The sequence below is a fragment of the Sprattus sprattus genome (assembly GCF_963457725.1).
Source record: "Sprattus sprattus genome assembly, chromosome: 18".
NCBI lineage: Eukaryota > Metazoa > Chordata > Actinopteri > Clupeiformes > Clupeidae > Sprattus > Sprattus sprattus.
The window spans coordinates 5,673,189-5,701,134 of record NC_137916.1 but is presented as its reverse complement, the minus strand read 5'-3'; the positions used below and the strand labels follow the sequence as shown (position 1 = coordinate 5,701,134).

The window sequence follows — 27,946 nt, the reverse complement described above, 5'->3', positions numbered from 1 at the left end:
GCTCCTTTTGTTCGACATCATCAGTTTGCCCAAGGACCCCAGCAGTTTGACTAGGAGGGATGGGGCGCTATCTTTCTCCCGCCACTGAAAGGGAGGGGGAGACATCGCCCCCACTGATACAGGCAGACTAGCACTGCAGTTATAGTCCTTTCGGCAGTCGTTTCTATGTGCGCAACGGCAGTTTTCCTTTTTTTATTTTGTAGTAGATTATTGCGTAGCCGCATGTAAATACCATGATTGAGAATTCTGCTGTATTTACAAAACACTGTTAGCCTACTCATGTACTCAGGTCGTAAGAGATAGCCTGCATTATTTATAAATGTTGTGCACGCTACCAAATCGTTCTCCATTTCTCTTAGTCCACAGGCATTTTGACTATTTATTCTTCAAAATAGCTAATCGTTTCGATAGCTTGCATAGATTACACTACAGAGAGTTTTTCGTTGCCCCTGTTGCCATTGTGCTTGCACTAACTGGGTCCAAGCTCTGGGCTCTGTGAAACGCCTTGAGACAATTGTATTGTTCTGGCGCTTTATAAATAAAATAGAATTAAATTACACTCCGCACTGCAGACGACTCAACCTAAATGCAATGACATCCATTGAAAAACGTTTTGACCTGGATGGGGTAACCATGCAAACAGACCAAATGTGGAACGAGTAGTACGTTTGTGTGGGATAGTGTGGGACATTGGGATAGTGTGGTTGCTGGTAATCTAAAACTATGATATAATGTCTATCTAATTGAATAAGAAACTTTTACATTTTACCGTTTGACTTGTGAACACCTATGGGCTACAGCAGTTATGTCGTAAAAGATTACAGCTTTTGCGATATTAAATATATGATAAGCCCTGATGTCGCCAGGTAGCTTTTCACCTACCTGCAAAGTTTGTGCACATTTATTTTTGTGACGTAGCGGAATTGTTTACAGGCAGTTTGATTGATGGCCATTACAGCCTCTTGATGACCGCCTCCATTGCGCGCTTCTCCGGCATTGGATAAAAATCCAGGTTTTTAGAAAAACTTCTGCTACATTGCATTTGTGTGAGCCACGATGCTGCATTTGACATAGCGCTGATAAATAGTAATAGTAAAAACTATGCGCTGATAAGTAATAGTAAAAACTATGTGAGAGGCTGTCAATTTCAGTGGCTCATGTGCCAGGCCGATAAAATAACGCACGTCTTATTCCTGAAAATTCAAACCAAATAAACAATGAAAATAAGGGACATACTTGCTCACTCTCCCTAGATAGTGTGGTAGAACCCTTATAAAACTAAGACCAGAGCACACCTAAATAATCTACACAATCTCTTTTAACCACTCGTACACTAAAACGTGTCTTACCAATCTGACATAACTCACACACAGATGAAGCCTGGAGAGACGTGTGAATATATGGCATAGTTTTACTTTCACATTTTTCAGTACAGAGTAAATTGGAATCTAACACAGGTATCTGACAGGTTCAACACCGATACAATGGGGCTGTATTAGCTAGCGGATACTGCACAGACACGCTCACGCACACAAATATGACAATGATTCAAATTCAACTACAATGACATAGTCCCACTGAATGCAAAGTTGCATCAAGGGAAGCATAGTGACTCCTTATTCAACATATATGACAGCGTCCCATAAACTTCATTAGATTATTTTTTCTTATAATATGGTACAGTCACACTCATCCCACACATACACACCTACTGCTGAACCAAAGCAAGATGATCCCTGACGTTGCGCTTGACTGTTGGCAGCTGGTTTGGTCCTAATCTTTCTTTGCTTTTATTCTGCTATCTAAGATGTGTGTATGCATTGATGACTAGTGTGTTCTCAGACTAGTGTAAGTGCACTCGCATATTTAAACATGTTCACATGATAAGTGCTCAAACAGGTGCTGTGGAACATCGGACACAACCTCACCACAACTCAATACACAATTCTGGCTTTAGTCCCATGTGTTGTATTGTGTTTTGTGTGTTTGTGTGTGTGCATGTATGTATATATATATTTATGTATTTATTTATTTGACCGCAATAGCCGAGGGCTGATGTTTCACCGCATATCTCTGTAGTGTGTGTGTATACATAAGAATACTCTGCTGCGTTCTTCACGTGCAGGCAGATAAACGGATAGACGAAGGACATCCTCATCTCCCTCCCGCTGCCCTGTGGTACGATCATCCATCTCTCCTCTAACAGAAGAGAACTGGTCATCTGGACACAACCCAAACATTTGAACCACACCGTGAAATCATGAAATGTACAAAACAATGAAATGGGCCAACAAGCTTCAAGTTAACACACCACTTACATCAGCATTGAGATGAGACAAAATAGACAAGTAAATACAAAAAACAAACAAAAAAAAAATACACACTTTACAACCAATCACAAACTCTTGACTCATCTCTGAAGTAATCATGGGGGTATAAATGGTGAGCCCACGAGAGGGGTCAATCAGGGGTCAATGAAGGTTCAATGACGGGTGCATGATCTCCCCTGCCTGAGCCTTGGTAAAGTGCACTAAGCCTGCTCTCCTGCGCTTGGGAATATGGGAATGTTGATTTGGAATCTTTGCAGTGATACATGGTGTGTGTGTGTGTGCGTGTGTGTGTGTGTGGTCAGAGCAAAGAGCACTAAAGTCAGAGGTTGTACTGGGAAGATTGGAAAGGGGGGTGTTTGGGCTGTAAAGGGGCAAGTTTCTGGCCCATCTACAGGCAATCGTCTGCCTTGGTGTATTTCTACTTCATCTGTACAATTCCTCAGATTTGTGCATGTGAGCAAGTAGGGGAATGGGGTTTGGTGCATCCTCCTATCCAAGGCTACAAGGAATGTTACGGGAGGTGTGTTGGTGCGTGTCTCGTGTCTGCATACACTTCACAGGAATGCTCTCTGAAGTTGAAATGTTAGTGCACGTCAACCACTCCACACACACTCACCCTCCCAGCACTATGCGCGCACCAGCTGCCAACACAAGCACAACGCACGCTTCAGTCACCAGACCGGACGGAGAACACAACAAAATCACCACAACTCTGTACCACACGCTCACTCACACTCATGCCAACTAACACACACTCTCCGACTCAAACATGCATGCGCGCGCACGCACGCACGCACGCACGCACACGCGCACGCACACGCACACACACACACACACACACCAATAAAACAAGAACTGTAGAGCTGATGATAACAGTAATAATAATAATCATAATAATTGTAATTAGGACAGTTATATGGCCGACGCAGAACGCCGGCTGTGTTTTTTTTCCCTTATGTACGAATGCTTCTGAAGATTTCTTTCTTTATTCAGGGTTCTGGAAAGTAGAACGCTGGTCAGCGTGAGGGCTCTAGGAAGGTGATGGTCTAGGCATGGATTGGAGGAGGAGAAGACTCTAGAACTGTTCCGCTAGCAGATCACAAATACGCTTCGAGACGGTGTCCTTACTGCTGCGGAGAGTGAGCCGGTACATCTGAGGAACCAGAGAAAGAGAGAGAGAGACAGAGAGAGAGAATACACATGATATATTACAATACAATATATACCAATAGACATATGGTACAGTTACATTTGAGTATAGTAGTTAGTTTATTGTGCTAAATACAGGCTAAAGCACAGAATAAGCACACTAACTATAAGCATAGACATGACACACACACACACACACACACAAGCGCACGCACACGCACCTGCACCCGCACCCGCACCAGCACAACATAGCATGCATGCATGCATACTTTCTAGATACACACAATTAAGTGTCACAAAAGACTTGACATTGGTCCAACTGACAGAGTGGGGTTCTGAACACAAATGACATGCCCAATGGCCTGGGTCTACCACTGCACTAAGAGAGGGGGAGCGAGAGAGAGAGGGAGGGAGAGAGAGAGAGAGAGAGAGAGAGAGAGAGAGAGAGAGAGAGAGAGAGAGAGAGAGAGAGAGAGAAAGGGATGGAGAAAGCTAGAGAGAGTATTAAACTGATCAGAGAAAGCAAGAGAGTGCAATATGAAGAGAAAGAGAGAGAGAGAAAGACAGGAAGAAAGAAACGGCATGACAGAGAGAGACAGAAAGAGAGCGATACAGAGAGTGAAGTGTTACCTGCTCCCCAGGCTTGAGTTGTAGCAGCAGACACAGCGACACAGACACATCAGTGAGATGCAATGAAACACAGAGGCTTTAGCTGAGCTGCGCCCCCCACGCCAGCACACACGGCAGACAACAGAGAACGTGCGTGCGTGCGTGTGTGTGTGTGCGTGTGTGCGTGCAAATGTGTGAGTGTGAGTCTATTATGTTCACAAAAGAAACAGCCGGATTCTTGGAAGTGTGAGAGAGAAGCCCAGAAGTAAATGTGAATATAAGAAATAAGAAAATGTGGGAGACAGTCATTTAGACTCATGGTGGATTAGATTTAAGTAACTTGGGAGAACAATTGCTTGGATAACAACAATTGTGTGTGTGTGCGTGGAATATGTATGCGTGTGTGTGTGTGTGTATGTGTGTATGTATGCGTGTGTATGTCTACAAGTACATGCATATGAGTGTGACTTACCTGGGCTTGGGCATTGGGCTCCAGTCTGAGTAGGCAGCCCACCTGCTGTCCCTTGGTCTGGATGACACCAGCACACACAAAGTTCTCTGGGTTGGGATCCACATTCTCCAGCAGGGCGGTCCCAAGACCCAGCAGCTGCACACATAAAGAGAGAGAGAGAGAGAGAGGGGTGGGGGGGGGTGGGGAGGGAAGGAAGTCAGAAACAGAGAGACACTTAAAAGGTCTAAGGAAAGAGATCAAACCGGGAGGTGGGATGCTTCTTTTTCAAATAAAAGACGCTACAAACTCTGAATTTTCCCTCAAATTGTTCTCAGATTTCAAACGGTTTGTCTTAAATTGATTAATTCTTCCACACCTATTCAAAGGTATTCTAAATAACATTAAATAAGAGTTATACAAGTGTGTAGGTACCCATTCATCTATTTTAGATTTAGAGATCCTTAAAGGGATAGTTCGGTTTTTAAGTCATGAAGTTGTATGGCATCTACATCACCAGTGTAATGCAATCCACGCTGATTTACCTCCGACAGCGTCCTGTGAGCAGAGTTCTCGTCCAGTTTTGGTCAAACCGAAAGTAGTCCGGCAGGTTTCTAGACCCAGGAAAATAAAACGTTTCTCTTCCCAAAACATTATGTGTTCAAAAGAGTGATATATTTGCATCCCAAAACCGTTGTAGTGGAAAAAGTCAAACCTCGTTATCACTTGGCCCTATTTTCAATACGCTCGATAATGCAATCTCTCAGCTAGAGTCTACCTGTTGATTCTCGAAAGTTGATTCGCGAAAGTTTGATTCACCAAAGTTGCCTGAGAGAACCGTCCATCACAGGAAAACGATGCTTTATGTCAATTTTATCAAATGTTGTCTCAGTTTTCATCGTTTTCCTGTGATGGACGTTTCTCTCAGGCAACTTTGGTGAATCAACTTTCGAGAATCAACTTCCGAGAATCAACAGGTAGACTCTAGCTGTGAGATTGCATTATCGAGCGAATTGAAAATAGGGCCAAGTGATAACGAGGTGTGACTTTTTCCACTACAACGGTTTTGGGATGCAAATATATCACTCTTTTGAACACATAATGTTTTGGGAAGAGAAACGTTTTATTTTCCTGGGTCTAGAAACCTTCCGGACTACTTTCGGTTTGACCAAAACTGGACGAGAACTCTGCTCACAGGACGCTGTCGGAGGTAAGTCAGCGTGGATTGCATTACACTGGTGATGTAGATGCCATACAACTTCATGTCTTAAAAACCGAACTATCCCTTTAAGCTGTAAAGGAGTGTGTGAGTGTGTGTGTGTGTGTGTGTGTGTGTGTGTGTGTGTGTGTGTCAATACCACATCAGAGGTTGTAATCTGTAAACTTGCCTTTGCTTTAACCACTTCCGTGTCAATGCCGTGGCCTGATTTAAAGATCTTCTGGGCCTCTTGCTGGGGCCTGCAGTGGGGAGGGGCAAAAAGCATGTCAGATTACAAGGAGGGCCAGATTGAGGAACTTTGTGGTTGACTGCTTGAATTTAGCACATTTAGCATACTGCTGTTCATCTGGCATCCCATAGTGCCCCTGTACCACAAACACACTCAGCAGCCCCTTATACATGTGTCAATGTGATCCGATCAGATCGCATGTGATCCGATCGAAACTCCTAATGCAGTTACAATTGCCTCATGTAGCACACGCCTAAATGTGATCCGGTCGTTTTTCCGACGATGTCTAAGCCTTTCGAGAGAGGTGGTCTACGCCGATTTTTCAGCTCAGAAAAGGGTGTGTCAAATAAGGCCGATGTGACGGCGGTGACAGCCTGCGTGGAGATGACCCCAGCCTCTTATAGGGAGTGCCAAGGCAGGGTTCACTCACAGCGAGTGATCTCAGGGGAGTCATGGTCTCATGTGCAGAACATATTTTATGTGAATAAATGTTATCTACACGACTTTTTATACCTCTAATCGACTCGGTTTGTTGTTTATATGCTACACGAATGCCGTGAGGTCAAACGGAATAGCGTAGGTCTTAACTGGAGCTCAACTCAACTATCACAGCTAGCTTGACGCCCTCACTAACTGAAAACACATTGGAACACATAGTGGCTAGGTAGCTAGCTGCTAATAAGTAACATATTAGTAACATATAAGTAACACATCAGCAGTAATGAATCAACTCTCCTGATATTAAATGTACTAACATGCCATTCTCAAATTAAAGCCAGTGACATGAGTATTAACGATTAACGAGTTAACGATGGATACCGACAGTTAGCATACCTAGCTAGGTAGCATTACCATTGGATGTGAATGACAGTTATGCTAGCTCTTGCTAGCCCTTGCTATCCCCAAGAAGGAGCCTTGTTTCCGGGGATTTTCACTTGACGAGCGGGGGCAATACAGTCATCTGGAGAGTTCAAAATGATACTTAACGAAGGGAAATCTACTGTATGGAGATATTTCTGCTTAGTAGACAATGCAGATTCTAATTAGGCTGTTGGATATGTCCAATGTAAGGAGTGTGAAGTTTTAATGAAATATGATTGATGCAACTCTCGTTCTCCACAACAACATGGATAAACCTGGATGGTTGGATGTAGTTTCAGAACGAACGTCGGCGTGCAAAAAGATCTTCAATGGTAAGACTTGTCTGTTGTGCCTCTGTTGGTGTCTTATAAAACGTGAGTTTTATTAAAGCATAGCGTGTGTATTGTGTAGCTATTTCATTCCGAGATGGCAGGGGAGTAAAATGCTCCGCTGCCAAAATAGATTACATGTTTTTAACTTTGGGGTTAATTCCCTTTCCTTTACGTATGCTGCTGGTTAGTAAATACAGACAGCCGGAAAGGTTAACAAACGGAATGAAATAGCTACACATTACACACGCTGTGCTTTAATTAAACCCACGTTACTCACATACTGGTTAACACTGTTACGGCGGGTGTATCAACTGTACCCATGTCTCAACTGTACTAATACCACTGTCAATTATGAGTTCAGTAAAAGACGGAGCAAACACAGTTTTCTACCGTTGTTGAAACACATCCACGCGTAGACTCGTTTTCTTTCCGTCTGAGAGTGGTTATTCAAAGAAAATATTAAGAACTATATAGCCTACTGATAGAAAGAAGGGAACTTTTAGCCACTACACTGCCTTTGCACAATGCGGATCCACGTTGATGTTGTTGGTAAACAACAGGGTTCCCACTCGAAGTCAAATATAAAATTCCATGATTTTCCATGACTTTCCAGACCCAAAAAAACGAATTTCCATGACCACTTCCGTGAAAAGAAATGTTAAAATGTTTTTAAAAGTGTGAAAACTGAAGTTTATATTCACCCCTGGAGCTGTTCTTTGTCTATACGAAGCTTTACACAACCAGATATGTAAAACTTAACTGTAAATGTCAAAAACAACCACCCTTCTTGGCTGAAATTTGAGATTTGCCAAACAAAACCAATGCTAATATTTGTGACTGACACCACCAACGTCACCACTGAAGCACTGTCGAAGCGTTCATGAACACACCAGACCGTATAGCTGGCTAAACAACAGACCGTATAGCTGGCTAAAAAAGACAACAGTCCATGATTGGTGGTTTGCTAACATCAACTTTTAAATTGATGTTCATCAGACCATTAACATTACTGTGCATATTCCGTCAGATTTGCAAAGCGTATGAAACAAAGTTGTACACAAAACTAAAAAGTAAAGCAACAAAATGCACACGAGTTTTTCTTCTACACAACTGTTAAGAAAATTCCATGATATTCAAGGACTGTGCATGCAAAATGGTAAAATTCCATGACTTTCCAGGTCTGGAAAAACTTTTATGAAATTCCATGATATACCAGAAATTCCATGACCCGTGGGAACCCTGAAACAAACCAGGTGGGAGCACATCTCCGTCGTCTTTGCACATGCCCGAGGCAAGGTAACCGGATCACATTTTGCACATGTAGACACGCAACGACAAGAGCCGATTCCCTTAAAAATTCACACCTACACGCGAATACAATACGATAAATTGACCGGATCACATTGACACATGTATATGGGCCTAGTGGCATCCTATAGTGCCTCTCTACCCTGTACCACAAACACACTCACTGGCTGAGCTGTTTCCAGCGCTGAAAGAACTCCTGTGATAACATCTCAGTGGGCTGGAAGAACTTGTTGATGGTGACGGGAAGCTTGAGGGTGATATTCTGCAGAGCTCCTCCATACCTGTGTGAAGTATGTGTGGGGGGGAAACTGAGTTTTAATGTCGATTCTGATACAAATTCTGTGTATTGTGTGAATATTTACAGTGCATACAAAGTTCAGACACTTTCAGGTTTTCCACATTTTGTATGGTTTTTGACTCTTAAAGTGGCAATATGTATTATTTATACTTCAGGATTAGGGTTGTGAAAAGCAGTTTTACCTTAAAATAACAGCTTAAAAAAATTGGGGCGCTACAATGACTTTTAATATGGAGAATCGCTTCCGTGCCGTTGCCATACCAGGGTCCGTAGGCATATTACTGTGTTACGTAGGTTTGCCTGAAGCCGCCCGGTTTCTACTGTCTGCCGAACTAGTAAGTAGCTTATTTGATGTTTGACTTAGGACAGTTGTTGACTAACAAGTTTGTCATAGTGCCAAAGTAAGCATATTTCAAGAGGTTTTGCTAATTGTAGCCGCTAGCATCTCGTTAGTGATTAGCAATTATTCCAGTGCATGAAATGCCCTGTATTGTTTTTCCTAGGCTTCTTCATCTTATTACAGTGCATGAAATGTCCTGTATTGTTATTCCTAGGCTTCTTCTTCTTCTTATTCTTGTTACCTTTTTCTGCGATTAATTCAGCCCGAACCGCTTAACGTAACAACTTCATTCAAACGTTGTTGCGTATGTCTTGTAAAGGACACTTAGAACTGGTTCACACTAGACTTCTTTTTTTAGAAAAAAGCGCCGCCTTCTGCGCCTTTCTTACATGCAACTCTATGGGAAAAAGCTAAAAGGCCGCCTTTTATAAACTTCTAAAAAAGCGCAACCTCCGACGCCTTTTTGAGTTCAATTTTCTCAACTTTTCAGAAAGGCGCCGGGTGACGTCAGGCGCCTTTTTGACAGCTGACCTATCAGGACGAGGAGAGAGTAGTCGCGTACCTTCCCTAGTAACCTTCTATCTTAGTTTAACCGACCAAACGCCGCCCGTAGACCATCGTATTTGAACCTAAACTTTTTAGTTTAACTTTTTTTTGCTTAGATTTTTAGAAAGTTACCGAGGAATAGACACTGTACAATTTATAAACCACATTATTGTAACTGAAAAATACGTCAAGAGGATTTGCGAGGTGTCTGAGCTACCTAACTAATGTTAGCATGCTACTAGCCGTTAGCGATTACTGTGTTTTTGCAAAGCATCTGCCCCAACATTCTTTTCCTGACATTGACATGTATCTTGTACATAATCCATCCCCATAAACCGGAGATTACAAGCGTACAGAAACTCTTCTGAGCAGGCAAGAGTGCCAATATTGGCTAACGAGTTGTAGCCAAATTCCTGGGTGAAGGGCTAAATAGCTTGCTAGCTATTAGCACTATAGCTTGCTCAGTAGACTGCTAAGACACAGCAACTATACACGATTGTATCAATTGTATATCTAGGTTTTCTTTGTTGACTGTTATCGCATTCAACAGCACAACATATCCCGGGCATTTTGAACTGTCTGTGGGTTTTGACCGTAAACAACTCGCTAGCCATTACTGTTAGCACTGTAGCTTGCTCGAGATAGTAGCTTTGATAATACACAGCCATTACTACGACTGTATCAACGTGCTGCGTTTCACTTAGGGTTACAGGTTAGTCATTCCCTAAATCTTTAGCAATTGTATATTTAGGTTGTCACATTCAACAGCGCAACATTTCCCCTAGCGTTTTGAACTTTCTGTGAGTTGTGACCGTATGTTATGACCGTAATGTGTTTGCATCAGACACAAATATGGCGGTGCTTAAAAGACAGTGACGTCACATAATATCCATGAATTCTGAAGCGCTCAAAAGGCGCTGAAGGCTGCGCTTTTTTCTAAAAAAATAAGTCTAGGGGGAACCCCGCTTTATGCTATGTATTTTTCACTTTTCTAAACTTTATACTTTTTAAAATATTAAAGAAAAACTAATACAATCTCTCATTGATTTACATTGGGCCATTATGACATCATAATATGGTCTTTAAACTGGCTTGCACCTGTGCTTCACTGATACCTGCGCCAAGGTTCCAGGGCTCTTCTCTCTCTGTCCCTCTCCATTCAACTGTATAACTAGGACTATTAAGAGACACCTTCCATACTCTACTTTTTTTCTCTCCTCCTTTCTCTCTATCCCTCTCACTCTACTTTCTCTCACACTCCATCTCTCTGCTTCAGTCTTTTTTCTCTCCTTCTTTCAATATTTTCCCTCTTCACTCTTTATTTACTGGCCTTATCCAGAGCCACTCTTGTTCACTCCTCTTTCCTTCTTCCACTCTTCTTTCCTTTCTTCTTTCCTTCTTCCACTCTTCTTTCCTTCTTTTACTCTTCTTTCCTTCTTTTACTCTTCTTTCCTTTCTTCTTTCTTTTCTTCTTCCACTCTTCTTCCCCTCTTCTTTCCTTTCTTCACTCTTCTTTCCTTCTTCCACTCTTCTTTCCTTCTTTTACTCTCCTTTCCTTTCTACTTTCCTTCTTCCACTCTTCCTTCTTTTATTCTTCCTTTATTAACTTTTGCATTTCATGCACTGGTATTTCCTTCAGGAAATGCATTTTCTAGTTCCGTTATGCTGCTTTAAGATGGATTCAACTCATTCCTTCCCTCTCATCAATCTACACACATGACCCCACTATGACAAAGCAAAAATAACAAATAAAACACAAGTATTCTTTCTCTTTACTTGGATTTAGTGAAACACCTTCAAAGCCTCAAGTCTTTTTGGGAATGATCATACCAGCTTGGCCACTCCAGGACTTCAGGTCATTGACTTGATGAAATGTACACCTTCGCCCAAACCTGAGATCCGGAGCACTCTGGAGAAGGTTTTCACTCAGGAATGTTCTATATTTTTCTGCATCCATCTTTTCCTCTATCCTGAGTGACTAGTCTCCTAGCCCGTCGCAGACAAAGCGTGTTTGACAATAGTGGTGGTATTAATGAGGTGATGCTCACTGAACCAACGCCATGTGTGGAGGAAACCAGGCCATCTCCATTTTATCTGACCAGAACATTTTGGTTCTCGTGGTCTGACATTCAGGTGCTTTTTGGCAACCTGCCCAGCGAGCTATGCTTGGGTTCTTGGTTATCTGTCTGACCAAGGGCCTTAATCCCAGATGACACAGTTTGGCTGCACAACCAGATCTAGGAAGACTGTTTTAAATGTATTTTATTTTAGAATGATGGAGGCTACCATGGTCTTGAGCACTTTCAATGCTACAGGAATTTCCTTGTATCTTTCCCGAGATCTGTGTCTTGACACAATCCTGTCTCGCAGGTCTACAGACAATTCTTGACCACATGGCTTGGTTTTCACTCTGCATAAAGGCTGAGGCTCAGGAGATGATGTATTCCATAAAAAACCAAATCACCAAATGTGCACAGGCCTCTTATAGGCTGTGATGTAAGATATAATGTGAGATATTAGAGTAAACATCTATCAATAAGTATATTGTAGACTCTCGCTTTTAAGAAGTAGACGTAAGTATAAGTTGGAGATGCCCCCCCGATCCGATTTGGTCTTCATGCTGACATACAGCATCAACTGTGAGACCTTATATAGACAGGTGTGTGCCTTTCATAATTATGTCCAATGAATCCAATTAGGCACAGGCAGACTCCAATCAAATTGTAGAATCATCTCAAGGACCATTAACAGAAGTAGGATACACCAGAGCTTAATTGCAAGTGTCATAACAAAGGGTCTTACTACTTATATTTATTAATAAATGAATACAACTCTATAAACCTGTTTATGCTTTGTCATTGTGGTGTTTTGTGTGTAGATCGACTGAAAAATGAACTGAATTCATTTTAAGAGGAGCCTGAAACATGACAAAATGTGGAAAACTTAAAGGAGGGATGGGTCATTATTTTAAAATAGTTATATTAATCAAGTGTCTTAATTTCACTGTATGTGTGTGTGTATAAGTGCATGTGCTTACAGTACCTGAACTTAATGTTGAGCAGCGGCGCATCAATGAAGTCAGTCAGACACTCAATGTTGACAACCTGCTGCACCTGGGCACCGCCCTCTATCAGAGGCTCCACTGTTTTAGTCTGCAAATTCAACTGTGGGACCAGTTAAGGAGCACACACACACACACTTCTACAACCCCAAACACAAACCTACTTGCTATAACCCAAGCTCATACGTAATGCAAGTAATGTTTAGCGGGGCCAGTATCTCCATCTCTTGAGCCGCATATGTTCAGGTTCATGCTGGATTTGAGGCGTAACTGATGTGAACATTGACTTTAGAGAAGGATATGGGTCGGCAGTTCGCCTGGGCAGGAAACTGCAGTGGAAAAACTGACAAACTGCACTGAAGTCTTATTGCCAAAGAACAAGTACATTCTCCCTGCGAGAAAAACAGAACCCCAACACACACACACACACACACACACACACACACACGAAAACGTAAGTCTACAACATACCATGTTGTATAAACCAAAGGTAGCTCTGTTTACACACTTATTACGCCAAACACAAAAGGTCCTGACAACTTGAGTGGATGCATGATTTCTTGACCCATTACCAAAGTATTGGATGACTTATAACAAGTATTATAACTGCCAAAGTTGGGAAGATGAGGTGTGTAAGGCAGGCAACGGGGTAGGGTGCTCACCCAGGTTCTGGCGATACTCAGACTTGATTCCAATCTGCAGCAGCTGGTTCTCAAACAGAACTCCATTATTCTTACACACAAACCTACCAAAGACAGAGAGGAAAGAAAGAGAAAGAGGGAGAAAGAGAGAGGAAAGACAGAAAAAGGAATAAAACAAAATAACGGACTGTCTTTTAACAGCACTCAAAAGACAATGGACCAGGTGTGTTGAGCAAAAATTGGAGGATTAGGATTAAGAGGTTGAGAGCAGAAAAAACAACAGGACTATCTCCCAATTCTCAGGTGTCAGGAAATCCCGACGACCACATATGCACAACTGGACAAGATGAAACAAACTTGATGTTTCCACAAAACTATTCACTGTGGTGAACACACCCGTTTTCACACCAGTTTCCCATAGATGTGTGGCAGAATTTCCTCCTTTTGCATGTGAACGCTAGTCTGTACATGTTTTACATAGATCACACATCTCTTTGTGGTGATGCCCCTTTTGCCAGCTCTGCGTGGAGAAACTAACAGGAAAGAAGCTAGCCCTGATTTGATATAAGGTGCATCATTTCCTTTCAAACATTGTGTTGTGGCCCAAAGCGGTAACAACAATCCATTGGATACGCCATCTTCAAGGAAGATGAGAGACCCGCATGCATGCATTGCACACACAAGCAGAAGAGCACCTGAAGAACACCAGAGACCTGGAGAGTGTTTTTACTATGTGCAGCTCTAGAGCTGGAGCAGGTGACGTGAGGTGAGGCAGCTCTTACTTGTTGAGCAGATCTTCTGCTTCAGGCAGAGGGGGAGCAGGCTCCTCAGAGACAGCAGGGGGAGGAGCAGAGCTGAGAGAGTCAGGGAGGAAGAGAGAGAGAGATCGAGAGGAATGAAAGAAGGGAGAAAAAGTGATTAAGGGAGGTATGGAGAGAGATGAAAGAAAGGGTGAAGCAAAGATGAGAGAGGTATGGAGAGAGAGGAAGAAGTCAGATAAGGGGAGTAAAAAGGAGAGAGAGAGGTCCCGGAAGAGAAGAGAAAGGTCCCGGAAAGAGGGATGGTATATTGATAAGGTGAATTAAGACATGTAAAAGAAAAAGAGAGGAAGGTATGGCATGAGCAAGTGTGCGTGTGAGAGAAAGGGGAGAAAAACAAAAGCACAGTTGTTAGTACCAGCGTTGTAGAACGCAGCCTGGATAACATGACACCACTGCTAAGCACACGCCACAGAAGACGCCATCACACAGACAGTGCAGCTAGCACCTACACACAACAGCTATATGCATATTACTGCTATACACACACACACACACACACACACACACACACACACACACACTCCTTCTGACAGTGATAGTAGTATACAGCACATAACTACTCTATATGTATATAAGTTAATAGAGTCTATAGTGTATATGCAAGTAAAACAGTATTGCAATGATAACATGATTTTTAACAGTATGACTAAGTAACATTAAGTTTGGGATTTTCTGTTTTGTTTACAAAAAGGTCACAACAATCCACCACTGGCCCCTTACTCCGAGTCACCAGGACCCTCAGCCAATAGGGCGTCAGAGGTCTCAGGGGGTTGTTCCAGATCTCTGCCACTGTCCAATCAAATGTGAGGACACATAAACAAACAAACAAACAAACAAACATACATACATACATACACAAACACATATAAACACAAACATACAAGAAACACGTACACACCACACGCACACACACACACACCAAACCAAGGGAGGGTAATCATAAGGGGAGGGAAAGACATGGAGACAGAAGGGAAAAAGCAAGAAAAGAGAAAAGAGAGTCACATACACAGCAAGATAAAGAAGACAAGATTTTTTTACACACAAAACACAGAAAACCAAAGAAAGTGAAACTGAAGAGCACAAGAGCGAGACAGAGAGAAAGAGAAAGCACAAGAGAGAGACAGAGAAAGCGCAAGAACATTTGACAGACAGCCACAGAAAAGGCAGCACAGGAGAAATGTTTTATTCCTCTTTTTTTTTTTAAGAATAGTCTTACAAGAGTTAAACTTCACTGAAGTCTGAAATCAACGGAGAGTTAAGCCTCCCAAATGAGAGTGGGGACTGGTGAAGGGGCCACCGGTGATTGAGGTTTACCTCAGGAAGCCGTCGTCATTGACACCCGCAGTGGCTGCTGCCGGTCCCTCTGAAAACACATCCACCAATAGGCTGCCAACACTTGGAGGGGCGGAGCCAACCGCAGGCGCGGGGCGGAGACCGAGCAGGTCAGCCGAGGGAGAGGGCGTGGACTGGAGGGGAATACAACAAGAGAAGAGTTAGAGAGGTTAGGCCTAGCAGAGAGAAAGAGGGGAATACAACGAGAGAAGAGTTAGAGAGGTTAGGCCTAGCAGAGAGACAGAGGGGAACACAACGAGAGAAGAGTTAGAGAGGTCAGGCCTAGCAGAGAGACGGAGTGTAGTGATCATGCATCCCCTTAGCGTTATTGAAGCATCTCCACTAGGGGTGTGCACAGACAATCGAATATCCGTTTGCAGCATTTATTTGAATACTAGTTTCCCTTTCCAGTTATTCTGTATGCAGACAATCATGGGAAGTTAGGAAGAATATGGGACCCTTAAGCAAACTCATTTTGCTGACACAAATAAATATAATGTTATTTTATCGAGATGTTAGCCAAGGTATTCTTAAGCCTAATTTATACTTCGGTAGACGACACTTTTGAAAAGGTCGCCGACCAAAATTACGTAATGGAGGACACTTTAAACCGTCGTTTTGAAGTGTCGGGCTACATGGAGATGATGATGTCGTCACAGTAGCGTAACGTAGATACAACGGCCCCGATGCCTGCTATTATGACGAGCCCCTGTCAGTGGCATAAGGTAGTTGGGCTCTATAGTGCAAGCTAGTTTACTAGTCATGAAGCATGAGGCGCGCACAAACACCATTGGCGAATATATATCAACAATGTGTTGGATTTTACGGTCGAATTAGTTACTTGGCTATTGTATTTGGAAAGTAGACACGTCAATGAGAAAGCCATCAGAAACATGAATAGTGCTTTGACTTGCGGTAACGTAAACAGGCGGTCAAGGTGCTGAAACATTGTTAAAACACTGATGAAAGGCATTATTTGGTACAGCAGCACACACAGCAGCTTAACCCACACCTGAAAAACACATATACAATAAAACAGGCGCTGGGTGGTGACCTGCCTCCGAAAGTATAACAAAAGCTCAATATTCTGAAAATGTTTCCAAAATATCTTTACCAAATTAAACCCTTTTTTCCGAAATGTCTTTGTTCAAACCAGTGGTGCCGGATTCATGTTTGTGGCGGGGTGGCAAAAAGTGTGTGTGCAAGGTGAAGAATGCAAGAGGTCAGCTCACTGGCATGTTTGCTGCAGTCCGTGCGAGGGATTTTCATGTTTACACCTTAAGTGTTTAGGCCTAAACAAGAAAGCTGGAAGTGCAGGCTCTGACATAATTTAGAAATATTTTAAGTGGCACAAAACACACGCAGCATTTAATTTGCGCAGCGGAGACGCTTACCGGGCCTTTACGCATAATTTTTTCTAGGCAATATTTGCAATATTTGTTATTTGCCTACTCTGGTTTTGAATATAGGGTACCACTCGTGAGAAGGAAATCACCGGCAGATTGTCGCAGGACATTACGCAGATCTTGTTAAGCACTGACAAAGCATGCATGCGCAATGCACATCATAGGCCTGATTTATTCAATGCAATGCCATTTTGGAAAGTGTTGTGTGTGTGTGTCCTGCTGATAACAAGAGGTAGGCTAATCAGCGAATGTTGCATTTGTTTCGCCAACTTTATCAGAAGACGGGCAAACCCTGTCTCTGCGCTTAAGCTGCGTCCTCCACATGAGAAAGTGGAGGCGCCTGGAGAGGAGAATTGCGCGTCTCAAACGCGATTACAATCAAGGGTTCCGCATGCTGCCGGAATACTGGGCAGCAGTTCAGTTCTTGGTCCACAACTTTGTTCGACTTGTTTGACAACATACATTTTACGCAGCAATCATCATTGCAAATCTGAATATGACAAAAATATCAAAGAAAATAAGAACTTATTAATTTCATTGTATCGTTTTTTTAATAGTTTATGTTGTGTATGGTAGATTAGCATAAACTTGTATTATAGCTTGCTTCCTCCACAATTAATACCTACCTGATAAAGCGGATATATATCATTACACACTCTTCATAATTATGTCAGTGTGATAAGCTAGACAGACGGCACACGCCGTTGATTTTCAAAAAGTCTAGAATGTAGTGGCAGAAAAAATTCGTTATCGCCTCTCCATTTATGACGAACTCGGCGACTGTTCGCCTAAAGTATAAACACAAAAGCCTGAGCAACACTTCTTTTTTTTTTGTCGCCGACCTTTTCAAAAGCGTCGTCTACCGAAGTATAAATTAGGCATTACAGCACTTCGTTCTGAAATGAAATAATCACACCTGCCCAGTAACAACAGAAGTTCTGGTTTGGTCCATTTGTAATCCTCCATACCAAACAAACCCTTTTATAAGCCCTGAAAGAGCTGCCCATGTAGACGGAGGGATGGTAAAACAAACAGATAGATTATGTTACCTGGGTAACTACACAACTGGAGTTTCAGGAACTTCATGTGGAATCTTTATTGACTTGAAAAGAATTTCGGTAGGACAGGATATTTATCTGTTCCAGTTTTCTTAGAATATGAGTCAAATTTTTTTTATTTAAAATGGGTAGTATATGCAGAGGCTACAGGCTATTCAACACGCCCAGCCCAGCAAATATCTCTTTGTGGACATTGACGGATATTTGAATATAAAAATGGTTAATATGCACACCCCTAATCTCTGCGCTACTCTCTGTGTAAAGAGTGACAACTCGGAGGTGGAAGAGCGGAGGTGCTATGTCTGCTAGCAGCTGACATGGCAGACTGCTTCAAACAGATAAATATCACGGAGTGTCCCTAGTTGTGTGTGTGTGTGTGTGTGTGTGTGTGTGAGCACACAGAAAGCCATCTGAGCTCTTATCCCTGGCTCTTACGGCGTTGGAAGCAGACATAGCAGGAGTGTCTCCCCTCTCTCCTCCTCCGTTGAGTTCTCCTCCCTCTCTCTTGCCGTCCTCCAGCTCCACGGACACGGCCCCCGGCCCCTTCTTCTTCTTCAGCTTGGCCAGGATGGACGACTCTCTCTCAGGGAACGGAGGCATCTCCTCCAGAACGGTGGCCTGAAAAACACACAGATACTCTAAGAATGCAAAAGGGTACTCATGTTGCCAACACCCCTGCCTTACCCCTTACACACAGCGTGAATGCAAACATCCACAGTGCCTGTGTCACAGGACACTTCATAGTAAGCGATTAAGAGGGAAAAACGGAGTAAAAACTATTGATCTGTAATAACTATTGATCATTTCCATTTGAGGTGTTAAACTAAGTCACCAGTTTATATACAGTCCGTGTGTTGGCTTGTCACCAGTCACCAGAAATGGGTGCTAACATTTGAAGAGCAGTCAAGCTACATGCAGGTTCATGCCCTGCACGTCCTCATCAGAACAGCAGCACTGTCTGCATGCACCTTAGGTATGTTCATTTAAGGGGTTGTGTGCAGTCTCACCAGAACGAGAAGACACCACACATCTAACACATGCCTGTGTGTATGTCTGCGTGGACCTTAGGTGTGTGTTCATGTAAGTGTGTTGTGTGCAGTCTCACCAGAACATCGGTGCTGGCGATGGAGGAGAGCTTGAGGTACTCGACGGCACGCTGCTGCAGCTCCACGTCGCTGTTGCGGATCTGGCTGTCGCAGCGCAGAACCTCCTGGATTGTGCTCTTGGTCTCTGGGAACAGGTTGATGAACTTGATGTAGGCCGACAGCAGGAGAGCCCGCGTGGGGACTGAGCACAGGTGGAACTTGGAGTGCAGCAGGTTGAACTGCACCAGGGGACTACAGGACAGGAGTGGGGGAGGGAGAGGAAAAAAAAGTACAGAAGTAGAAAGTCAAACCATGGGGTAAAAAGCTAAAGGGGCCAGCATGCTTCTTTTAACGGCGTCACATTGTTGTCTAAATGTACTGAGGCCGGCGCAAAAGGTTGCCCGTGTTGCAAAGCAATTCACGTCCAGAACAATAGGTGGAGTAAAGTTAAATTCACGTTAATGCTTTTTTTATGAGCCTGTCATTTGCTCGGCAGATAGAAAACAGTTTCCCTAAGAGAAAGTCTGAAGCTTGAAGTTATTTTCAAACCTTTACTTGGGTAGCACTGTAAAACTGAGCAGACATGCAGAATACATTTTAGTAATCTCATCTCGTAACATTCGTTTCACATAGCATTGCATGTTTAAAGTGTGATAGAAACTACGTTAGCTTAATGCTAACGTAAAGGGGAAATTCCATAGAGACCGCGCTAGCATATTCATCAAAGTAAACAATTCAAACAAACTTCGGTTCATTACAAGTGGTTTCGGTTCATTACGATGGGTTATAGACATCCTTGCAGGCTGCGAGGCTTACGTAAATGTTACGCAAAAATGTTGCCCGCAAGTCTAGAAAAATCGCCTGACGCACGCAAGACGTGAAAAGACGCGCAAAGACACGCAAGGGGCTTACAAGGGCCTCTTGCGCCTGTGCTTGCGCCTCTGAGCAAAAATGAGGCTCAACACTACACTGTCATTAGCATTTGGTATGTTCTCACGTGGAGTCAAGCCAGAGGAAGAGTTTAACAGTTTAAGATTACACAGTTCAAGTCTGTGAATCACAGCCCCTACATATGATTAAGTACAAAGACGGTGGGAAAACTATCAGTGCATATCAGTGGGAAATCCAATTAAAACTGTGTGAGTAACATTAGGAAAAGCAAATACACTCAGACAAGCACTGTGAGAACCAGACATCTGAGAGGCTGATACAGACATATTCTTAATTGTCATTTCTAATGACAATGTGTCTGTTCTGCGACACAGAATTCAGAATGCCTGTAGTACACGACTGTAAATACAACTCTTGGAGCTTGGAGATGTTATCTGACCTAGACCGGGGGTCACCAGCGATGAGGTTTCCAAACTCTCCCAGGATGTAACCTCCGACCTTCACCATGTTCTCGTGGCAGGCGGGGGCCTGGAGAGCCTAAAGGAACACCACAGCATTGGTCATAGGAGATCAAAGGACACATGGAAATTGAGCAAGCAACACTTTAGGCACAACAATTTTTATTTGACAAGGAAATGACAGTTGACGGTTCACTTTACCAACAGAATTTTTAACACAAAGCCTACACCCACAAATGCACCAAGCTTGAGCATCAGCTCCATCCAGCCCCAGCCTGGCTTCGGCCATCTACTGCCTCCAGGTCAGTTTTATACTAGGATTATAGGAATAACTTTTCGCAATGTGAGTCGATGGACCATTCTGAGGGACCCACCAATCAGCGGCCACTAGAGGTGGCGAAGTAAGATGACGTAGAAATTAAGCATTTGTTTGATGTGAGCAGTGTTGGGGTAGTTACTCAAAAAAAGTAACTAGTTACAAGTTACTAGTTACTTCCGAAAATTGTAACTAGATAACTTTACTAGTTACTGCATTTGAAAAGTAACTTCACTACTAGTTACTTTACTTTTCATTTTTTTAAGCAAATGTCCAAATTTACCGCAAAGCTGGGCAATCATGGCCCTTTCATCACTTTATTTTCAATTTTCTATAAAGGGCATCTCTTAGCCTTTCATAGTGTATTGCAATTGTAAACATGTAAAACAATAGGGCATATAAAACTCAGCCATCCACTTGAACGGACATTAACCCTGTCCTCACTGTCTGACCAAAGAAATATGCCTCACTTTAAAATCCACAAACAGGATACAAGTGGCCATGTATGGTGGGAACATTCAGGTGGGTCAATCAGCAGTAACACATTAAAAATAGGCCAAAAACAGGCTTTTGGAAACATGAGACCCCACTTAACCAAATGGGGGCATACTCCTGAGAACAAAACCAGCTTGTTGTAGGAATCACTGTAGTGGGTTAAGAGAAAAGCTCATACTCAAAGTCACTCAACATAAATTTCCAAATACAGTGCCCTCCTGCACAATTATTGGCACCCTTGGCTGTTCTGCCCTCTGCTTATTCAGGTCTGCAAATGTATATTGCTTGTATTGTTGTTATGGAAACGAACACAGTATAGTATTGGACTTTTACTTTGACATCATTCAAATGTTCGTCTCGTGGAAATGGCAACAGCTGTTATCCAGAAACTTATGCGATGTTATGCTAAACACGTAGTGAGAACAGTACATAGGCTTTACTTATCCACAACGAAGTGTCTGTTGGTATTACAAAAGGACCACCAGTAAGACTGAATTAAATGTTATGAATATCTCAACCTTCACATTTAATGAGAAAAAACAGCCTGTCACTGTGATCTGACGTCCTGCCTTTCTTCCGTTCTGATTCTATGCTTATACATCGGTTTTGCTATCCTATCTGTAGGCCTATGAGTGTTTATGTTGTTCAATTGGACACATAGTGCATTTAACACGCAGATTTTTGTCCTTTCGAGCAACAAAGTTAAAGTAATGAGAATATCGCTACTGGCTGAACTCTCCTGTCTCAGTCTCATCTATTTCCCCGCGTCCCTCCTTCTCCGCACCAGCAGCTACGTCACTCAAATCACTCAAATTGGTCTCTGTGGCAACGGTGCCAAAATAAGCACACAGGCAGGAAGCATGCACGCGCCATTAAAAGAAAACTTTTCGGACTGGCAAAAAATGGCTTAGGTAACGCAGGAAAGCTCGTTACTGAGGTCTAGTAAAGTAGTGACGTTACCAATATTTTGAGAGTAATGCGTTATTGTACTCCGTTACCAATAATAGTAATGACGTTACTAACGTCCGTTACTTTGTAACTCGTTACCCCCAACACTGGATGTGAGGCAGTTCTAGCGCTAGACGATGCCATACAAACAGTAGTAGCAACGCTAGCAAACATCGAATAATATTTGACGCCAGGGCTAGAAAAATCAATTGGTTAAACACTGGTCCAATGGAATAAATGAACCCAAATTATCCCCCCATTAAGATGCCACTCCCCAATGTAGTGAGGCCAGAATCTATTCACAAAGTGAATTATACCAGGCTAATTCAACCCTGCACTCAAATAGTCATCAACTGGTCAACAGAACAACGAAAGATCTGTACAATCTGCACCTTAATTTGGTATAATATGATTGTGGTGACCTGGGATCTGGACCAGAGCGCGGGTCAGAAGGGCTTTGTTACCTCAAAGACGGTCTTGGCAGCGTAGCCCTGCACGTCATCCCGGTTGATGACGATCTGGATGACACGGTACCAGACCTCCTCGCTGACGTAGTCTCCTGCGATGCGGATCAGGTTGAGGATGGTGTCCACATACCAGGAGTAGTCCACAGCATACTTCTCAGCCAAGATGGCCACCTTCAGGACCTGCCATCACACCAACAACAGCACATGAGAAATACACTGGAAATCAAGTGGATTTCACAAACCAGAATATGATCACTATTTACAACTGACCACATCTGTGTTGCAGTCCAGCTATTAATATTCTACCTTCTGTGCTCTTCTTGGGTTTTGGAAGTTTCTTTGGATAAAAGCCTCTGCTTCACAACACACAACCCTGACCACTTCCAACCATAATTATCTTATGCTTACTTTGATGTGGGAAGCTGCTATCAGATAGTGCAAACAGATAACAGTGACTGATAAGAGGATGGCTAGGAACCAATTTAAACAGGGGGGGGGGGGGGGGCGAGAAATTCACAGGAGCGAGAGAAAAAAAATTAAGCCTTCAAGAAAACAGATATGGGTTTGGAAATAGCTGGATAAAACTAAAACATATACATCCATAAACCATACTTTTTACCATCATCATTCACTATGATGAGTGGATGGACAAGCAGACAGACAGACGCACCATTTCTTCTCTGATGGAATAGTCGGCTGTCTCCAGGTAACTCAACATCTCGGCAACAATCTGTTTGGCGTTGCTACGGTCACACATGGCGTAGAGCAGGTCAGCAGCCCTCTGACGCACACTCACATCCCTCTCAGTCTGACGACACAGGCAAAGAATTCATGAGCAGACAAATCAACCAAAGACCATTACAGTTATATATGCCTTACTAGCTGGCAGCAGTAGAGACCTTCTGTAAAAATGAAAGAAAACGAATTCCAACGCAAAACTCATTTGACTGAAAGACGCCTTACTAAAAGGCACTGGTAGTAGCTGTACCAGTAAATCATGTACATCATGCATGTATCTGCGTATAATACTGAACAAATCTGCACATGTGCAATTGAGTGTCTGTGCATGCCAGAGTGGGATTAGTAGTTTTACTCGGGTATAAGCTTATTTACATGCAACATTCAGCTAGAAAATGGTGTTATCCTTGTGAGTGTGTGTGTGTATGTGTGTATGTGTGTGTGTGTGTGTGTTCGCATGAGTAATCTCACTGCTATCCATATGTGTTTCTCATTACATTATTGACTTTAACATCCTTGCACTGCACACATACAGTAATCAATTGCTAATTACACACTCAAGTCATTATTCTCATTTTGGACCGTCTAATACATAACCCTCATCCAAAGAAAATATAATGATTTTGACAGCTGTGAACTGTAACCGTATGATGAATATGGTTCCTTGGGTTTCTGGCAGTTATATTGGTAAGCTTTATGATGGACTCCCAACGTTAATGACAGAAGTGGATACTCATTTGTACAAATGATAGCAAGGATCATTTAAGATGTGCATTCCTTGAGTGGGAACAGCCGTATGTGTACCTTGAGCGCGTTGATGACTGTTTCGATGTGCGTTTTGACGGCCTCGTGGGAGAACTCGGAGCTGGCCAGTGTGCACATGCTCTCCAGAGCCAGGTAGCGCAGGTTGGTCTCTCTGTGCTGGAGGAACTGACCCAGCTGATTACAGGCACGCACCAGCAGATTGGGTTCACTACAAGGGACATGAGCAGAGGATTAGAAATAAGGAGAGTACGGAAGAAATCTCAAAATATGGTTAATAAATGGTTTAAAAGAAATCTTAAAACATGGTTAATAAATAACCAAGAATGTGATCATTAGTGGGTACTGGGCAAGCAGTAGAACTCGTATGTTGGGATTTTATTTTATTTTAGATTTTTTGTCAATGTTATGTTTGATATATATGTTAACGCCTTTTTAAAGTTGTTTAGCCTTTTTCACTCTGGCAGGGGGACTGCCAATGGAAACTAGCCTATTGGCTATAATTGGGTGCATTTACATTTTAATGTTTATTAATGTACACTGTCCCTCTTGATCAAATAAACAAACTGAAGAGAACCATATTGGAGGAACAAGAGAGAGAGAGAGAGAGAGAGAGAGAAAGTGAGCAAAACAGATGGCAAAACAAGAGAGGGCCAGTTAGATGATGGAGGAGGATGTATTCAACCAGCAGTGGGAAGGAGGACGCTAACTGAGGCAGAGCCAGACAACTAGACATACAGTGCCAGATTCAGTCTCCCAACATGAATTATACTTTTTGTTTTTGATCAAAAAAATCAAAAACATTTCCCACATTCCTTCCTCATGTGTCATATTCAAACCAAGGGGGCAATACTTGAGCATTTTCAATGCTGTAGAAGAATAACAGGAAGACTATGGGAGGATCTGCACTTCAGAGTCAAGCAGGCTGCATGATGAAACAGAGTTATTAAAAATACCACCGTCAATCAGACGACAACAGATGCACAACTGCTCTTTAAATAGGAAGAAACCCAGAATCAGAGACCATGTAAGAGGAACAAAGGTAAAAAGAATGTGACGGAGAGAGAAAATATATGTGAGTGTGTGTGTGTGTGTGTGTATGAAAGGGGTGGTGGCCTGGCCAGTGGGGTGGTGGAGCAAGACATTAGCTCATTAGCAGTTACCTGTCATAGTGGATGATGAGCGCAATGGCCTCAAAGAGAATGGCGTTTTTGGCGTTGGAGTGCTGGACCTTCTTGGACTTGGGCGGCTCCTGGGCTTTGTTCAGAATGGTCTCCAGGCACTCCACCAGCCGGCCTTTGACAGCGCCATCCTCTGGTGGGGGGTAGCACTGCAGCAGGCGCAGCAGCTTACAGGACAGCCAGGGCGCTGGCACAAAGTAATAGGTGTAGTCCTGGAGGTCAGTAGAGGCCGATGACACAATCTGAGTGGGGGACAGAGGGAGGAGGAGGAGGAAGAGACACACACACATAAATACAGCGATCAAGCAGGCAGGCACACACAGGCACACACAGGCACACACACAAACACACCATACACACTCACCCTGCTGAGACGTGATACAGCCAGGGATACGCAGGTCTTAAACTCATCTGGGTTCTTCTGACTGAGGCAGGTGATGAGGGAGATGGCTGCAGTAACCACACCCTGCAGACAGAAACCGAAAGAGAGACGTCAACATCACACTGCCATGCTGGCTGGAGCGGAGGACTACATGGTGTCAGAACAGGTCAAGAAGCTGAACTCACTGAGAGAAGACCTAAAACTCCACATGGCAACAAGGGTAAACCCTCAATCAAATACCCCCTGTGTGAAGAACACTGTAACCCTCAATCCAATACCCCTGGTGTGAAGTAAAGGTTAACCCTCAGTCCAATACTCCCTGTGTAAATGAAGATTAACCCTCAATCCAATACTCCCTGTGTCAAGGAAAAGGACAGAGTATGGACATACAAGTGCCCTCTGTTAAAGTAAAACGCGGATGCAAAATCACATGAGTGTGGAAGTGGGCAAAGTTCATCATTTCATGCAATTGTGTTAAAGGGAGATAGGATGGCAATTTGACACAACCAAACTGGATCATTTACCTTTATAACGGCCATTTCAGGCTACTCTCACAAGGTCAGAGGGGACAGGATTACCTCTTTTATGTAGAAATCATCCAGATTTCACTGCCATCCACTTACCAGATTTCAACAGGTTGTCTACAGACGTATGTTGTCATAGAAATGCCAAAGTTGGGTGACATATACTCAATGAAGTGTTTTGTGTGTGCAAGAATCTGCTTTGGTTCAAGTTAGCTTGTTTAGAGTAAGAGACTTGTATTGAGATGCTTAGCAGGAGATTGTGTTTATTCAGACACTAGCCACCGTCACCTCGTCACAGCAAGAGCATTCACGAGGCGCATCTGCTGCCAGGAAATGGTCTTCTGGATTCAAAGAGGTCTTCTTCCAATACAAGGTATGGCCATATAGATGCTAATATCTTTGGCTTCAGCCATCTTGTCGTGGCTGTAGACAAAAGCCAACTAATGTCTCTGGCTCCAAGACACACAAAAGCCAGGAAACCCGGTCTGATGGCTCATCAACATAGACAAAAGGCCAGCAGCCACCTTGATGACTCCGGCCTGGTTCTATGCAAACTACCTTGCGGGGGTCGAATTGTTATGTGTCTTTAGGGTAAAAATATGGTTTGATATGACATCAACCTAAATCTAACATGTGTCTGCGCCAGTCTCACCATGAGCTGGTCATTGAGTGTTGAGTGTTGAGTGTGTGTGTGTGTGTGTGTGTGTGTGTGTGTGTGTCTGTGTGCGCCAGTCTCACCATGTGCTGGTTGTTGAGTGTTGAGTGTGTGTGTGCCAGTCTCACCATGTGCTGGTTGTTGAGTGTGTTGTGTGTGTGTGTGTGTGTGTGTGTGTGTGTGTGTGTGTGTGTGTGTGCACCAGTGTCACCATGTGCTGGTCGTTGAGTGTGTTGTGTGTGTGCGCACCAGTCTCACCATGTGCTGGTCGTTGAGTGTGTTGTGTGTGTGCACCAGTCTCACCATGTGCTGGTTGTTGAGTGTGTTGTGTGTGTGCGCCCAAGTCTCACCATGTGCTGGTCGTTGAGAAGGTGCACCACTCTGGAGGTCCACTCGCCCATGAGCACGAGGTCAGGGCAAGTCTTGTAGAGACGCAGCAGACACAGGGCTGCTGACTGCTTCACACTGTCCATGGTGTCCCTACACACACACACACACACACACACACACACACCTATTAGAACTTCTCACTAGTAGTGTGATACAAAAATAACATCAGCATACCCACAACCACACCCTATGTTCATAAAACCTGTTAGCACTCTGTTGTCTAATATACTTGATTTGTACACAAACAGCTGAATACCCATCCACAACATAAGCACTTGAATATTAAGATTTCAATTCAGTTAGACAGTCAGATATTTGAATCAAAAACGCTTACTTTGGAGAACCCAATTACCACCTTACATGCACAAACCACATTATCTTGTCCCCGTCCAACAGAACAGATCAGAAGTCCCAACACAGCACTAACTGACAGGGTTTTTCCTGGGTCAAAATGGCTCTTCGGTGCCCCCCCCCCCCCCCCCCCCCCCCCAAATAAATAATGGAGGCTATGCTTGAGGTTATCATTTTGCTTCCACTTTAAATCAAAATAGATAGGCTAATATATTGACAATAGTCCAAGCCCCATGGCCCCTGAAATCTATGTCAATAGAATCTAGAACTAACCAGTGGTCAGAAATGGAACACACACAATTATGAAAGTCAAGT

General features: G+C 43.2%; 1 protein-coding gene across 1 annotated transcript in view; it reads right to left on the bottom strand.

The window, feature by feature from the left end:
- Positions 1-1,495: 1,495 nt before the first annotated feature.
- The window catches only part of ap2a1 (adaptor related protein complex 2 subunit alpha 1), a 36,615-nt gene continuing 10,164 nt past the window's right edge, over positions 1,496-27,946 (bottom strand). The window contains exons 4-21 of the mRNA XM_080856938.1: positions 27,241-27,370; positions 25,694-25,795; positions 25,312-25,571; positions 24,191-24,359; positions 23,319-23,456; positions 22,646-22,828; positions 20,404-20,501; positions 19,094-19,325; positions 18,424-18,606; positions 15,507-15,658; positions 14,154-14,225; positions 13,393-13,475; positions 13,034-13,122; positions 12,712-12,836; positions 8,650-8,766; positions 5,925-5,994; positions 4,561-4,695; positions 1,496-3,483 (exon numbers count right to left, since the gene is read on the bottom strand). Coding sequence (XP_080713064.1) covers positions 3,406-3,483; positions 4,561-4,695; positions 5,925-5,994; positions 8,650-8,766; positions 12,712-12,836; positions 13,034-13,122; positions 13,393-13,475; positions 14,154-14,225; positions 15,507-15,658; positions 18,424-18,606; positions 19,094-19,325; positions 20,404-20,501; positions 22,646-22,828; positions 23,319-23,456; positions 24,191-24,359; positions 25,312-25,571; positions 25,694-25,795; positions 27,241-27,370 — 2,416 coding nt within the window. The 3' untranslated portion in view covers positions 1,496-3,405. The remainder of the gene's footprint in view (positions 3,484-4,560; positions 4,696-5,924; positions 5,995-8,649; positions 8,767-12,711; positions 12,837-13,033; positions 13,123-13,392; positions 13,476-14,153; positions 14,226-15,506; positions 15,659-18,423; positions 18,607-19,093; positions 19,326-20,403; positions 20,502-22,645; positions 22,829-23,318; positions 23,457-24,190; positions 24,360-25,311; positions 25,572-25,693; positions 25,796-27,240; positions 27,371-27,946) is intronic.